The sequence below is a fragment of the Chenopodium quinoa genome, unplaced genomic scaffold (assembly GCF_001683475.1).
Source record: "Chenopodium quinoa cultivar QQ74 unplaced genomic scaffold, ASM168347v1, whole genome shotgun sequence".
NCBI lineage: Eukaryota > Viridiplantae > Streptophyta > Magnoliopsida > Caryophyllales > Amaranthaceae > Chenopodium > Chenopodium quinoa.
Genome location: NW_018744080.1, coordinates 576450 through 592221, shown reverse-complemented (window position 1 = coordinate 592221; position 15772 = coordinate 576450). Strand labels below are relative to the sequence as shown.

At 37.1% G+C, this 15772-nt stretch overlaps 2 protein-coding genes and 1 non-coding gene across 3 annotated transcripts; 2 read left to right on the top strand and 1 right to left on the bottom strand.

The window, feature by feature from the left end:
* Positions 1-681: 681 nt before the first annotated feature.
* TRNAM-CAU lies at positions 682-753 on the top strand. Its single transcript has one exon. It is a non-coding gene; the product is annotated as a tRNA-Met (tRNA).
* A 1599-nt stretch (positions 754-2352) lies between these two features.
* LOC110691399 lies at positions 2353-4404 on the top strand. The gene is made up of 2 exons (XM_021868323.1): positions 2353-3831; positions 4080-4404. Exons 1-2 carry the CDS (start codon positions 2703-2705, stop codon positions 4103-4105), a joined length of 1155 nt encoding a protein of 384 aa, XP_021724015.1. The 5' UTR covers positions 2353-2702; the 3' UTR covers positions 4106-4404.
* A 6826-nt stretch (positions 4405-11230) lies between these two features.
* Positions 11231-14795, bottom strand: LOC110691398 (FT-interacting protein 1-like). Its single transcript, XM_021868322.1, has 2 exons — positions 14400-14795; positions 11231-14117 (listed from the first exon to the last, which is right to left on the bottom strand). The coding sequence occupies exon 2, from the start codon at positions 13853-13855 to the stop codon at positions 11522-11524; it is 2334 nt and encodes a 777-aa protein (XP_021724014.1). The 5' UTR covers positions 13856-14117; positions 14400-14795; the 3' UTR covers positions 11231-11521.
* Positions 14796-15772: the final 977 nt, after the last annotated feature.

Here is a 15772-nt window from a genome sequence, read left to right as displayed (position 1 = left end):
TTTCTTTTTTTTTAATAAATTAAATTATTAAATAATTAGAAATGGGCCCCACTAACGAAAAACTTAACGGAACATGGACGGAGGTACTGAAATCTACAGTTTTGTGTTTTTGAAGGTACTAATTTAAAATAAAATTTTAGATGAGTACTAAAATTCAATTACCCCATATTCGAGGTACTAAAATTCAAATTTTCCAAATAATAAATTTCTAACAAATTCTGTTCCAACTACAAGTATCTACTATACACTCTGTACATTTCACAAATCCTCTAATCAAATACAAGTACTATATTACTTTTGATAATCGATACGTTTAAGTTTAACTAAGTAATAACATAATTAATATACATGATTAAATTCGTATTGTTCCTTATGATGATTCATGTTAATTGACCCCGAATTATTTTGAGACTAAGGCTTTTGTTTTTGAATTTTTTTTAGACAATTTATTTATTCATCCTTTTTACAATCTTATTCTTAATTCATAAACACTTTAAATATTAAATTCCTGTCAAAAAAAAAATAGAACTGATTCTCACAAAGGATAAAAGATACGGAGTAAAAGGAATACAAAGCCCAAGGAGTTTCCCTCAAAAAAAAAAAATCCCAAGGAGTCAAGATTACACAAGTTCTCGGCCCAACAAAAGTAATATAATAAAGTTCAGGATAATTATCAACAACATCAGAGTGGCGCAGCGGAAGCGTGGTGGGCCCATAACCCACAGGTCCCAGGATCGAAACCTGGCTCTGATATAGAGTTGCTTCCGATGCCATAATTTTTCATTTTAAAAACTTTTTTAATCAATCTTGTAAAAAAACAAAAATACGGAGTAATATATTAATATCCAAAATATAACATTCTTGGTTTTCTGGAATATAAATTTAAAATGCAATAGAAAAGATATCAATAATTGATGCTTCATTAGTCTGACTAATTGCCTATAATCTACATTTCTATTGATAGCCATGTGAATTAAATCTTCAAAAAAATAATTGAGTAGCTTATAGAATTAATAGAAATAAAGGAACCGACCAATGTCTAATCACAACTTTTTTTTTTATTTTTTTTTTTTTGGCTTTGAAAGATAAAGCCATAAAGGTTTCCTTTTCTAGGGTAGATCATTTAACATGGTAGACTTTATTATTCTACTTTACTTACTATAGAAATTTCTAAGGTTTTGCTTTTATATGGTTTTTTTTATTAACATAATGTCAATTTCGTCGTTATATTCATATTTATATGTAAAATATAATGACTAATAACCTCAATAATTACCATCACCCACGTAGGTAACTTTTTTTGGTTGTCAAAAATTTAATTTGGTAGAAAGAGTATTAAATTCACGGAATTTCATTATTGAAAGTAATTTCCGATAATAAACTTATTTTTATTTATTTATTTTTTTAAAAAAAAAAACAAACTTAATTTACTACTCCGTAAAAGGTTTAAACAAACTTAGTTTAAAAGGTTTAAACTTGGAGAAAGCCTAAAAAAAAGATATTATTGTCACCTTTAAAAAACAAGATATGATAATAAAAAAAGTCATGAGGAAGTTTAAGTGCAAATGGAATGTTGAATTGCACCTCCAAACATCTTAATAGATCTCTACTTTTACCGGTTTTTGAGTTTCTCAAAACACATACGAAGTATAAAATTGAATTGCAAATAAAAAATGATTAGTAGTACCACTAATTAATAGCAAGCTAAAATCTAATATCAAATTTATACTAATTATCTTTTATACACATTGATGATTTATATTAATAACATCATTCCACAATCTTTAAAACACTTAAAAACTTATCTGATCTAAACACCACCAATACTAAACTAAAATGTCAATATTATACATGCATCGATCATATCTCTTATGTTTATTTTACCATCTACACTATCATCAACAATGTCCAAGGTTCAAGATGGCACTAGCCAGATCAGCATGAAAAAAGCATGTCACGTTATATTAGGTCCTGAGTCGGATCTAAGCCAAACAAAAGGCACATAGCGCCTAGCCAAACATAAGGCATGTAGGCTCGACATGAGCATGGCTCACCAGAGCCCACAACTATATTTAGCTTCATAACCAAAAGTAAATACTACCTCCGTTACAGATTATGTGCAACAATTTGACATAAAGCAGAGAGAGAAAATGTCTAATCGTTGCACATAACCTGTAACGGAGGTAGTAAATTCTTCTATGAGGAATTAGGGTTTTCCCTAAGCTGAAGAAATTACAGGCTGTTATGCATTAAAATGTAGCACAGTCATTCATAGACAAGCTACGGTAGATAAAGCACTGGGCATTGGATGCTGCCAAAGTAAGAGCAGAAGGTACCACATTATAACATGTAATGGGCCAAAATATTATGTAGGACTCTTTATGTATATCTAGGACTAACTACAGTACTATTTGTCTAAGTGTAATAACGTTAAAGACGTGCCTGTTAGAATATATGCAAATATATTCTTGTATATATCTCTTGTTTATATTAGTTAAGTGTATATTTAGGATTAATCCTTTCCTAGTTTGTTACCGTAATTATAGCATTAGATTGCTATTGTAATTTGTATATAATATTTACACAGCTAATGAAATGATCCAACGATCATATCACTTTCATGGTATCAGTAGGGTTTCGATCCTAATCTCATCTCTCACGGCCCATCTTCTTCTTCCCCTGTTCTTCCGCTGCAACATTCCATGGCTGACACTCCCAAATATCACCCTGCTTTGACAATCACTAATGTCAAATCCCTTATCCCGATCACTTTGGATGCCAACCAAGGCTTGTATCACTCTTGGGCCGCCCTCTTTAAAGTGTTATGTAGGGTTCACGACCTTACAGCACACATCGTCCCTCCTACGGAAGCTGCTGAACTCGAAGCATATGAGAAATCCAAGAAGGCAGACATGGCTTTTTGGCGAAGACTCGATGCCGCGGTCCTAAATTGGATATACAGTTCCATTTCTTCCGATCTTCTCACTGCCATCCTCCTCAAGGATGACACCGCTCAAGGTGCCTGGACACGTTTAGAATCTATGTTCCAGGACAATAAGGCATCACGAGCATCCCATCTCGAACAAGAGCTCGCAGACCTTGATTTCGAAAATTTTTCCTCCATTGATGGCTATTGTAATCACATCAAATCCCTCGCCGATCGTCTTGCGGATGTTGATGCTCCGATTCTCGATACCCGTCTAATTCTCAAGCTCACCGCCGGACTCCCTGAGGCATATGCCGGCACGATTGATTTCATTCAAAATCAAGAGCCGCTGCCATCCTTTGAAAGCTGCCGGTCCCGTTTAAAATTGGCCGAACGAGCCATCAAAAATCGTCTGGCTAAAGAGGGGGGGACCACCAGCCGTTCTCCGACTGCTCTCGTCTCCGGTCAGCACCATTCCGCAACCTCTGCGAACTCCTCCAGGTCGAACAAAAAGTCCAACCATTCCAAGAATTTTGACTCTAAACCCGCAAACAAGCCGCGCAATTCTGGCCCAGCCCAGCAGCAGCAATCCGGCCCAATGCGACAGTGGCAGTTTCAGCAAGCTCCTTGGCTTGCACAGTGGGCTCCGTATTGGGCCAATCCTCCGTGTCCATACCCCGCCCAGTCTTGGGCTCCAAGGCCGGCTTCTTCTTCGACAGGGTCACGGCCTGGTGGGCCTGGTATTCTAGGCCATGCTCCGCAAGCTTACCATGCCACGGATAATGGTCCTAATCCAACTCCGACGCACATTGAAGCCGCTTTGCAGATGCTAGCTAATATCAATCGCCCGGATACTAATTATTATATGGATACTGGAGCAACATCTCATATGACGGCTGACCAAGGTATTCTTTCTTCCTATATTAATTCGAGCATTAAAAATCATACCATTGTAGTTGGTAGTGATGATTTAATTCCAATTATTGGTCATGGTAGTGCTACTTTGCCTTCCCCGTACCCTCCATTTACCCTTAAACATGTCTTGCATGCTCCCAAATTAATAAAGAACTTGATATTCGTCCGTAAATTCACAACTGACTATATGGTTTCTATTGCTTTTGATCCTTATGGATTTTATGTGACTGATTTACAGACGGGAGCCCACCTAATGAGATGTGACAGTTCCGGTGACCTATATCCACTCTTTCCTCCTAATCAAGCCAACCCTTCATTCCAACATTCTAATTTTACTGCTCTCTCTTCCGATCTATGGCATAATCGACTTGGACACCCGGGAGATGTTGTTCTTAGATCCTTAAGTAGTAAAATTTTTATTGAATGTAATAAGGCTTGTAATTCTTTTTGTTCTTCGTGTCCATTAGGGAAACACGTTAAACTTCCTTTTTATGATTCTATGTCGCACACTGCTTTACCTTTTGATATAATTCATAGTGATCTATGGACTTCCCCTATTGTCAGTTCTTCTGGTCATTGTTATTCTCTCTTGTTTCTTGATGATTACAGCAAATTCTTATGGACTTATCCAATTGCGAAAAAATCCGAAGTCAAACACATTTTTCGGTCTTTTCACAAAATAGTCCAAACTCAATTTGAACGTAACATTAAGACCTTTCAATGTGATAATGGCACCGAGTATGTTAATGGAACTCTTAAAGATTTTTTTGATAAACATGGCATGCTCTATCGTCTCTCTTGTCCTCACACTTCTCCTCAAAATGGTAAAGCTGAACGACACATAAAAACCATCAATAATATGATTCGGACCCTTCTTGCTCCTGCATCCTTGCCCCTCTCTTTTTGGCACCATGCATTATCTATGGCTACCTATCTTCTAAACATTCTACCAACTAAAGTCTTAGGTTATAACTCTCCAACACAAGTTTTATACCAACGTGATCCAATCTATTCGGCATTACGTGTCTTTGGTTGTCTATGTTTTCCTCTTTTTCCTTCTACCTCCATAAATAAATTGCAAGAACGGTCCACTCCTTGTGCTTATCTTGGCCCCGCGCCTAATCATCGTGGTTCGAAGTGCTATAATCTATCAAATGGAAAAATCATCATTTGTCGGCATGTGAAATTTATTGAAAGCGAATTCCCGTTTTCAAAGGTTCACACACCGAAATTAGATGATTATGATTTCTTGGACTACTCTCCACCAAATCATACTCACCATTTGCGCACCGCTCAACCTCACCCAACTCCTTCTCCAGTCCAGCCCACTTCGTCTAGGCCTTCTTCCTCTAATATTCCTCCTCCTTCTCCACCTGGGCCGAATCCATTTCCACTTCAGCCCACGCCCCCAAACAGCCCGCCCTCACTTCGGTCTCCTCCTTCTCCAGGACCAAGTGATGGGTCACCTTCTGGGCCTTCGTCTGTCACCATCTCGCAAGTTGGCTCTTCACACCCAGAAGCCCAATATACACTCCTCTCCTCACTCCCCCTCTATTTTCCAGCCCAATCTTCACTTCCTCACGAAGTGAAGATCTATCTCACCCACTGACTGCCAGCAGCCACGACTCACCTACCTCACCCACCTCGGCCACCGCTCCCCAAGATACCGCATCTCACCCAATGACCACTAGAGCTAAAGACGGCATTATTAAACCTAACCCAAAGTATTTTTCCAACTTAAACACCATGACCACCACCACCATTTCTCCTATACCAAAGGACCCGGTTAGTGTTATCAGTGACCTAAATTGGAAAAATGCAATGTTAGATGAATATAATGCTCTTATTGATAATCATACATGGGATTTGGTTCCTCGGCCACCTAATGTGAATGTCATTCGTTCTATGTGGATATTTCGTCATAAACGAAATTATGATGGTTCTTTTGAGCGGTATAAGGCTCGTCTTGTGGCTGATGGTAAGACTCAGCAGCAGGGTATTGATTGTGATGAGACTTTCAGTCCGGTTGTAAAACCGGCCACTATTCGTACTGTTCTTAGCATTGCTATCTCTCACTCTTGGCCGATCCATCAGTTGGATGTCAAGAATGCTTTTCTGCATGGTAAGCTCAATGAAACAGTGTATATGCATCAGCCCATGGGTTTTCGCGACAAAAGTCGCCCTGATCATGTGTGTCTATTGCGAGGCTCTCTCTATGGTCTCAAACAGGCTCCTCAAGCCTGGTATCAGCGGTTTGCAGATTTTGTCATCTCTATTGGATTTGCTAACAATAAATCTGATAATTCTCTGTTTATATTTAGGCAGGGATCTGATACTGCCTATATTCTGTTATATGTTGATGATATCATACTCACAGCTTCCTCTGATCGCTTACGGACACGTATTATGGATCTTTTGGGCTCCGAATTTGCTATGAAGGATTTAGGTCCTTTGAGTTTCTTTTTGGGCATTGCTGTCACTCGTGATGCTAATGGTATGTTCTTGTCTCAGAAACAGTATGCTTCTTCTATCATTGATAAGGCCGGCATGTCCAACTGTAGTCCTTGTCCGACACCAGTTGACACAAAATTCAAACTTAGTGCTTCTCATGATGCTCCATATGAGGATCCTACTAAGTACAGGAGGCTTGCAGGTGCCCTTCAGTATTTGACCTTTACTAGACCTGACATTTCTTATGCAGTTCAACAGGTTTGTCTCCATATGCATGATCCGCGCAATGCGCACATGGGAGCTTTGAAGCGCATTATACGCTACTTACAGGGCACTTTGTCTTATGGTTTGCATCTGTATAAGTCCTCCATTACTAAGCTTGTTGCTTATACTGATGAGGATTGGGGGGGATGCCCCGACACCAGGCGATCTACTTCAGGTTATTGTGTTTTCTTAGGGGATAATTTGATTTCCTGGTCTTCAAAACGGCAACCTACATTATCTAAATCTAGTGCAGAGGCAGAATATCGTGGGGTTGCTAATGTGGTATCTGATTCTTGTTGGATCAGAAATTTGTTGCTCGAGCTCTATTTTCCTATTCAAACAGCAACTATTGTGTATTGTGACAATGTGAGTGCCATCTATCTTTCTGGTAATCCCGTGCAGCGCCAACGCACGAAACACATTGAGATGGACATCCATTTTGTCCGTGAGAAGGTCGCAAAGGGCGAGGTACGAGTTTTACATGTTCCCTCTCGGTATCAGATTGCAGATATTTTTACGAAGGGACTTCCCCGGGTTTTATTTGATGATTTCCATGCCAGTCTTAGCGTCCGTGACTATTTCGCTACGACTGCGGGGGTGTGTTAGAATATATGCAAATATATTCTTGTATATATCTCTTGTTTATATTAGTTAAGTGTATATTTAGGATTAATCCTTTCCTAGTTTGTTACCGTAATTATAGCATTAGATTGCTATTGTAATTTGTATATAATATTTACACAGCTAATGAAATGATCCAACGATCATATCACTTTCAGTGCCTGCCAAAAACAAAGGGGGCCTCCTTTAATTTGGTGGAATGGTGGGTGTGAAAAATGAAAATAAATCACATTTCATCATTTCAATTACCATATTTCCCAACATGTGTAAAGCAATGTGTTTTTTGCTCTGATTCCCATCAGCATTTCTTTTTTGAGTTAAAACATTCTAAGTTGAAGATTAGGATGTGGGCTCCAATGTTGGTCCTACTTAATCGCAAGTATCTGTGTTGGATTCTTGATAATTTACTACATGATAGTCAATTGACACTTATAAACAAAAGAGGTACAGTTTTATTTACGAACTTACACACTTAACTATCTTTGACACAGTATCGAGTTTGAGTAACATGCTAGTCATTCGCTTATCCCACACAAATTTATTAGATCTAGCCCTAATTTATGTGACAATTTTACATGGAAACGTGCGTGAAATGAGCTCCTTGGACTTGGCTTGTTCTTGTGTTTTTTGTTACTATCTCCGTTTCATATTATTTGCAACGATTTGACATGAAATAGAGAGGGAAAATGTCTAATGGTTGGAAGTAATATAAAACGGAGGTAGTATACGCTTTGCCTACCTCAAGTCCTCAATACATTCAGCTAACTAAATATGAGCAAAATTGGGTGAGCACTAGCCACTTGTCCACTTGGTATCATGGCTTTAGAGTCGTACTTCATAACAATATAACATGATGTATACTACGTATGTCTTTAACTCTAAAGATTGATTTTACTTGTCCACTGGCACTTATTGTGAAAGCAGATCTTAACCGATAATAGTGATCATATAGTGTATCTTATGGCTTGACATTCCACATTTTTTTTTTTTTTTTTTTTTTGACAAAGTTGACATTCCACATTGTTTTGGGTATAAAACATTCAACAAATTAGGGGGTATTTCACAATGTCACATCGATGAATTAAATTAAATTGAATATATCTAGGAATTGCCCTATTGACAACAATTTAAGTAGTCATAAATGTCTTTTGACCAGTAGGTCTAGAGCTCTATATGTAATGAACCCTTTGTGTCATCATTAACACAAAAGGGTTTACTATGAACCTCACTTAATGTAACAAGACCCAGCTTGACTTGGGTTATCCAAGTTACTCTTGGTTGCCGAAGGCTCAAATAGGAAAGATATTTGGGTACTTAAACAAGATAGCATATCATTCGTAGTTTCTATTTCAGTATAGACGTATAGTTATAATGTTAATTCTCGTATTATTTTGAAACTTACAACAGATAAGAAATACGAGTAACTCAATAACACAAACAAATACTTCCTCTACTTTATATTAGTTGATATGTTTTGCCTTTGAACACTTCCAATATAACTTATTTTAACTTCCTTTTGTGATGTATACTTCGCGAAAAACATAGCTATACAAAACATTCGTCTCAATGTAAAATTTCATAGATAAATTTTATAATGTTGGCAAACACGCCCAAAAAATTGACCAACTTAGTAACTACTCTCAAGTTTTTTTTTTCCAAGTCTTGAGTATAAGGACACCGTCTTCTTGCATAAATTCCAATGGTTTTGACAACAGATGCAAGACATGACGGATCAAACTAACTTGAAAACCAGACAAATAATATTGAAAATTCTAAGCAACCGAAACAAATTCAATACGCTAAACGCTAAGCGAGCCAATTGAGAGTTTGAGACTGGTGATTTCTTACCAATGACCAACTCACGTTTATATGCCCACGTATGAGAGTGAAGCTATTATGGGAATAGAGAAAAGTTCGTTATTATGTACTCCGTATTCGCCTTCATTTCATCCTCTATCATGCTTGGATGGCTGCTCAAACTGAGCTTTTTAGATCATAATATACTACATCAATATATTTATGTTGCTCTTTATGAACTGTTTGCTTCACTTGTAACAATTTAAGAAAGAGTCACAATCAAATGAAAACTAAAACAAATTATGATTAGAAAGAAAACCGGGACATATCTTCATTGATAACGATTGATTACTTGTCTTCCTACATGCATATTGATTGCAAGCTGACGAAAATGATACACATTACCTTCAACAATTTAAAACAAGTACTAAGGGTTTGTTCTCATTGACTGAACTGAACTGTGCTGGGCTGAACTGAAATAAATATTTTATAAGAGAAGGAAATTAGGAGCTGAGCTGAACCTGAGCTGAACTGAATTGAATTTCAACGTATGAGAACAGGCCCTAAGACCTGCTCTTTATCATTAGAGTTTTGAGAAGACTTCTATGATAAATGGACAAGACATCGGGATTTTTTTTTACCACTATAGGGACTAGAGTAGCCAAGCATTTGAATATGACTTGTTTCGTACAAAGGCACATATGTGATAGAGTACATGGTACTCGAAGTGCATGCAAGTATTACTCGAATATGTTCCTCGATAATCATGAGGATCACTTGCACCCTCGCACTTGTAACAATTTTTTATTGTCCATTACAATTACAGTACATTGAATCATTCGCTCATACAAAGAAGTGAACATGTGTTCAACATCTATAGTTCTTGTGCAATAGGTGAAATGCACCAACTAGTTCAAAGCAAACATTTTCATGCCAAAAAAAAATAAGAACATCAATAGTTCAATACATATATAACTTTCAGCCTTTAACAGAAAAACAAGATGGGAGTTCACAGGAATTACACCTTAGTCCTTACATGCCCTAAACCCCTGATTTTGTACCAAATGCAAAAAGTATACGACTATACATATCGGGGAGAGGGGAAGGTTAATGCCGAAAGCCTGCAGTAGTATTCTAAATTTGTCCATAAAAAATAGAGCTAAAACCCATAACAACCGTTCCCAATGGTAAAGCATGAGCAAGCTTGCATCTTTAATAAAAATAACATAAAGAATTTACCAAAACAAAGAAGCTTCACCATTACAAGAGGTTTCTTAAAGTAATCACTAGATAACTCAGTAGTTTCCCAGATAAAGTAATCACTAAACTCTCCCACATAAACTTTGTAGTTTCCCCCCTTTTTCGGATTATTAAATTTTATGGATTAAGCAATTGATACACAGTTCCAGAGATGTTAAGATTTTACCTCATGCCTCACATGAACAAAAGAACCACAGCACAACAGAAGACAACAACCAGTTATTACGGAGCGCAATCACTGTCTGTACTCTTCACACGAATAATATATACAAGCAGCATATATTAAAAAATGATTTCTAACTGAGACAGCTGATTAATTAATAATGCTTAAGACAAACTTAAACATGGTACCAAAGTCCAAAATGACACTTGTGCAAGGGTTTCAATGTTACACTACTAAACTAAAACAAGTAGTTCCAACTAAATAAAACGGAGTATCGTACATGTATACTCCGTAAATCACTGTAACACAGTTCAAAAGCATATAGAACAAAACACGGCTAATTAAAAATTAAACAGAGCCAGATCTGTCTGACATATTCCGCATTTCCACCAAACTCGCAGGATGTCGTCAAAGAGATACTAATTGTTTATCATGATCAAGTTGTTTTATAATTAGGGTATATCATCATATATAATAGAATCTACCAATTTAAAACAAAAAACACCAAAAGAAGCAAGAAGCTTGCATTGCTAAGGTTATAAGACATACCTCGTTAAGCTGAAAGGGACGTGATGACTTAATCTCCCTGCTTACCAAAACTCGATCCTCAACCACCCCAAAAAGAACTTAACTTGAAGGATTGGTAGATTGCAACACAGAATGTTTCAACAACAACTAAAGTTGGATTTAAATAAATATATTAAATGGTAAGAAACATTATAAGATTCAAAAAGGCCACCCACCAATATTAAGGGAAAAGGTATGTATGTATTTGCATGGGCTAAACTGTTGAAATTTTGATTCTTTTCACTATACTAAGCGAGAAGCAGCAATTAAGGTAGCAAAATATATATTAGACGCGATTTAAGAATCAACACATAAATACGGTTCCCATATAGTCAACATACAGGCCACGGATTCTACAAGATACACAAAAACATAGAACCACAATTCTACCAGTTTGCAGAAAAAAGGGGTAAAACATCATACCCATATCTAACATTCGCCACTAACCGAAAGAAAATGAGCACCAGAGTGTCAGCAGCTTCTTTATGACATAAGGGAAAATAGGTGCTATCCAAAATGAATCCAGCTAAAGATCGGAAAACAAATTCAACAAAGATTCACAACATTGAGTCTGTACGAGCAGGCAACCTTCTGAAGAAATTGAGGGGAACAGACGGAAGCTTATGACGGAACCTTGGGTGTCTTAGCACGTAAAACCCAGTCAGAAGAGCCACAACCTGGAATGGTGTGACATACAGAACAATGGCAGCAACCAAGCAGAATATAACAAACAATGCGGTGGCTCTAGGGTCCCGCCAGCTCAGCAAAGACTGGAGCCTCTCACCCTGAGTTGCCAAGTCACCAACAACAGTCTGGATCCTCCCGGCTATACTCCTCAAACGATCATACCTCATTCTCACGATATCAGCTGGCTTAGAAGTTGGAAATGTATCAAATTCTTCATCCAATTCATCGGGGTGTGCAGAATCTGCATGAGATAGGCGTGTGTCCATGTGGGGTGGATTCCTTGGCCTCCATCTATAGTACCATACACCAATGAGGAACAAGTACAAGAATATTGTGGGCAAAATTAATTCGGGGTACATGACCAAAATGAAGAACAAGATGTGGATAAGAACAGTGGTGATGGGGTTTTTCCAGTTGCATATTTGGTCAAACCATTTTCCGACAGCAATCACCCCACCCAAGACGTTCATGATCCTGAAGAAATTCGCCTTACTCCGTCTCATACTCCACATATGAGATCCCACATCCAACATGTACTCGACCACTTCCTTCCTCAAAGGCGGCTCAGCACGACTCAACCTCATTGACACAATCTGGGTGGCCTGGTGCCTCAAGTTATCAAGCTGACTCACAGTTAAGGGATGAAGATAATGCATCTTAGGAAGCAATGGATGAGAGTACATATGCATCATATTCAGCAACGATGAACATGTGAACCTCACAGCCAGTTGAATTTCACCCATCTTCTTCACTCCTGAAGGATGCAACACCAATAGCGGGTATGCATGAGTGTACACACGATCAGTTTCAAGGGATGAAAGTCGAATCCTCACTTTACCAATTCTCGAATCTCTTGCTCCACCACCTTTATCTCCTCCACCTCCTCCGTGTAGATGACAATTGTCAAATACTCCAACAGTGATGACAGTGCAAGGATCAAACACCTCCCATGTATACTGCTCATTCCACTTAGGACTAAAACTATCAATGATAGTTCTTGTTCTCACCCATTTTTGACCATATTTGGCAACACAATAAGCATCAGTGGTCTGACGGCCATCCTTCACCTTCATCGGCATCAAACCCTGTGCAGTTAAGACACCAAGTTCAAGAACTCCAATGCTATGCTTCCACAACTGTTTAGCTGTTGGCCTGAGATCACTACTGTAATGTGTCGACTCATCCAAAACATGATAACCACCTTCCAAACAGACCCTCAGATGAATACGACTGGAAAACTTGATTTCCTTCTTTTTCTCACCATCTACAACAATATGTTTCTCAAGATTGAACCACCTAGTGTTAACCGGTTTATGATCCAGCCGCCTGTCAACATATTGCAGAGGAATTGCACACCTGCCCAACACTTCATCCTTGTTAGGCCCAACTCTATCCTCCACACTCAAAATCAAGGGCTCTTCAAAAGGCTCCGCCGCTACAAACATAAGGTCTTCATTCCACATAGGATTGATGGTCCTGCTCTGAGAGACTCTAGTTCTAAGAGCCTGGCTTCCAAGAATAGCCTTAACATAGACTTCAGGAAATCGTCCTTTGTCACCCGGAACCAAGTCCTGAGCCTCAATCACATTCACCCTCAGGTACCAAAGCTTAGGAGACAAATACACCTTCGAACGAATATTAGCAAGAGCATCCGTCCCACTAACAGTAGCAGCATCCGAATGCCACGCCTCAGGAAACGCTTCATCAGCTTGAGTACCCCACCACACAGCTAACATCAACTCTCCCTTACCCTTATCACCCTTCCTGTCTTCAAGTCTATACCACTGCGGCGCCAAAGGACTATCCGGTGGCACTCTCTTCGGAACCTCATTAAGATCAAACAACACACGGCCAATAAAATCATCCTTCACAACATCCTTATCCTTCACAGTAACCTCAAGAACCGATGCCTGAATTCGTTCCTTCGAAAAGGCAAACACCTGACTCCATTCAGGATTCGACTTCTTCTCAAAATGTCGAGTCGTACCCTTATAGTTCCCAAGCCTCACTTCAACATAAGGGTCACAACCACCAGTAACATCCATACTAGGTAAATCTTTAGCCTTAACAACCCTCACATAGAGGTATTGCATTTGCTCAACAAGATCATAAGTACTAGTAAGCTTATCACCAGTTACTTTTCCACCACCAAGGTGGGGATTTGTCTCTTTCAGAGAGAAATCTTCTTGAGGAGGTTTCTGCATTTTACTGGGTTTTCCTTAGCAATCCACCAAAAATTCAAACTTTAACCAGCAAATATAATTTTGAAATTCAAATTTTTGTTATCTAACCCTTAAATTTCGGAAATGAGTTCAACCCACCAACTTAAATATACTCAACACCTTACCACTATATTTCTTTCCACATTTTTTTCAATTTTTTTTTTAGAAAAAACATAAATTAGCTGCAAAACCCCAAAAAAGACCTGAGTTAAAGCATTCACCCACAGATCTCAACCGCTCAAATCTGCAAAAACCCAGAAAAACAAAGCAATAAATACCCAGAAAAATCATATTTTTAATTCAGCAATAAAAAATGACAATGCACCAAAATTCCACCACATGCAACAAACTCTGCAAGAAAAATTAAATAAAAACAGAGGATTTATGTAACAAAGCATGTTAAGCAGAACTGAACCTTAAACTAAAACATCAAACCTAGAAAATGTGCAAGAAATTAATGAAGTTTAACATTAGAAAAAAATAATAATAATAAGTGCCAAAAAAAAAAAACAGTTAGGTAGCAAACCTGAGTTCTGGAAGCTTGAAAAGACACCAAATTGGAAGAGAAAAAACCCTAAATTAGGTGAATCCAAGAAAAGGGTTTCACCAAACTGTAGCAAATTGAAGATTAACACCCTTAAACTAAAATTTCAAAAAGGGAAAAAAATCAAAAAAATAATCAGATAAAATGAGTGAAAAACAGAGTAAGAACAGAGTTAGAAAATTAAAAAGATAAATAGAAAAGGAGAATGGGATCTGAAGAATCGGAGAGAATGTGAGAAGAAGGATACCCACAAAAAAGAAAAAGAAGAGAGAAATGAAGAGAGAAGAAAGGTTAATGGGTAGTAATAGTATGTGTCACATTCAGAAAAACAAGCTCAATTTCTCTCTCTTGAAAAAGTATGTAATTGGGTGAAGGAAGGATGAGTATTGAATTTCTCTCTCTAACTTTAGCTAGTTTTGTCCTGTGGTGGGCGCAACACCGTAGCACAAACAATTCACGACGATGTGTCACGCGTGATACTTGCTTATTGTTCGATTTTGCCTAACGTATGTATCAGTAAATTTTTACCGAGTACTCCGTATTTGAATTGAGGAGGGGACATTAATCAATCAATCAATTACGTATTATTAAAAGCAAATCTTAAAACACATTTGTTAATATATTATTAAAAAGTTTCTCATTAAAAGTATCTTTTAAAAAAATTATTGTTAATTAAGGAAATAAAAAATTATATCTTAATTATGACATAATTTGTTTTATATAAAAATATAAATCTTTTCCTAAAAGATTAAACTATTCATTATAAGTTTATAACTATTACATGTTTTTTACATATTTTCTCTTGCATGCTTTTATTTTTAATATACTCTATATTTTTTAATACTCGAGTCATTATATTAAAAAATTTATAATAAAATTGTCAAAAATATTTAATAACCGTACTATATACTAAATACTAAAAGCACAAGCTTTTAAAAAAATCGGGTGTACAATAACTATTGTACATCCATTATAAAGATAGCGTAAAGTGATTAAAAGTTACCCCTGAAATAAATAAAAGTTACCCCAATATGCGTAAAAGTAACCCAATTCAAATAAAAATTATCTACGCTTTATTAGTAAAGAATCACATTTTAAATGACTAAAAATCAATTATTAGTGATTGAATGTAATTAAATTACCTTTATAAAACTTTTCTTGTTGCCTAATTATATAAATTGTATTATGTTTAAAGTTACCCAAAAAAGGCAAAAAGTTACCCTAAAATTAGCTAAAAGTTACCCTTATATTGCTCGATGTATACTAATATTAGTGTAAACCGGATGCGTACAAAAGTTTTTGTACTAAAAGATACACCAGTAATAACACGTGTCATAGTGTGTCCTTAGTTTATT

Excerpts from the sequence above, each read along its gene's own strand:
- LOC110691399 (XM_021868323.1), top strand. The coding sequence starts at position 2,703 with ATGGCTGACACTCCCAAATATCACCCTGCTTTGACAATCACTAATGTC. Across the intron at positions 3,832-4,079 it reads TCATATGACGGCTGACCAAG|ACGGGAGCCCACCTAATGAG; the intron begins GTATTCTTTCTT and ends ACTGATTTACAG.
- LOC110691398 (XM_021868322.1), bottom strand. The coding sequence starts at position 13,855 with ATGCAGAAACCTCCTCAAGAAGATTTCTCTCTGAAAGAGACAAATCCC.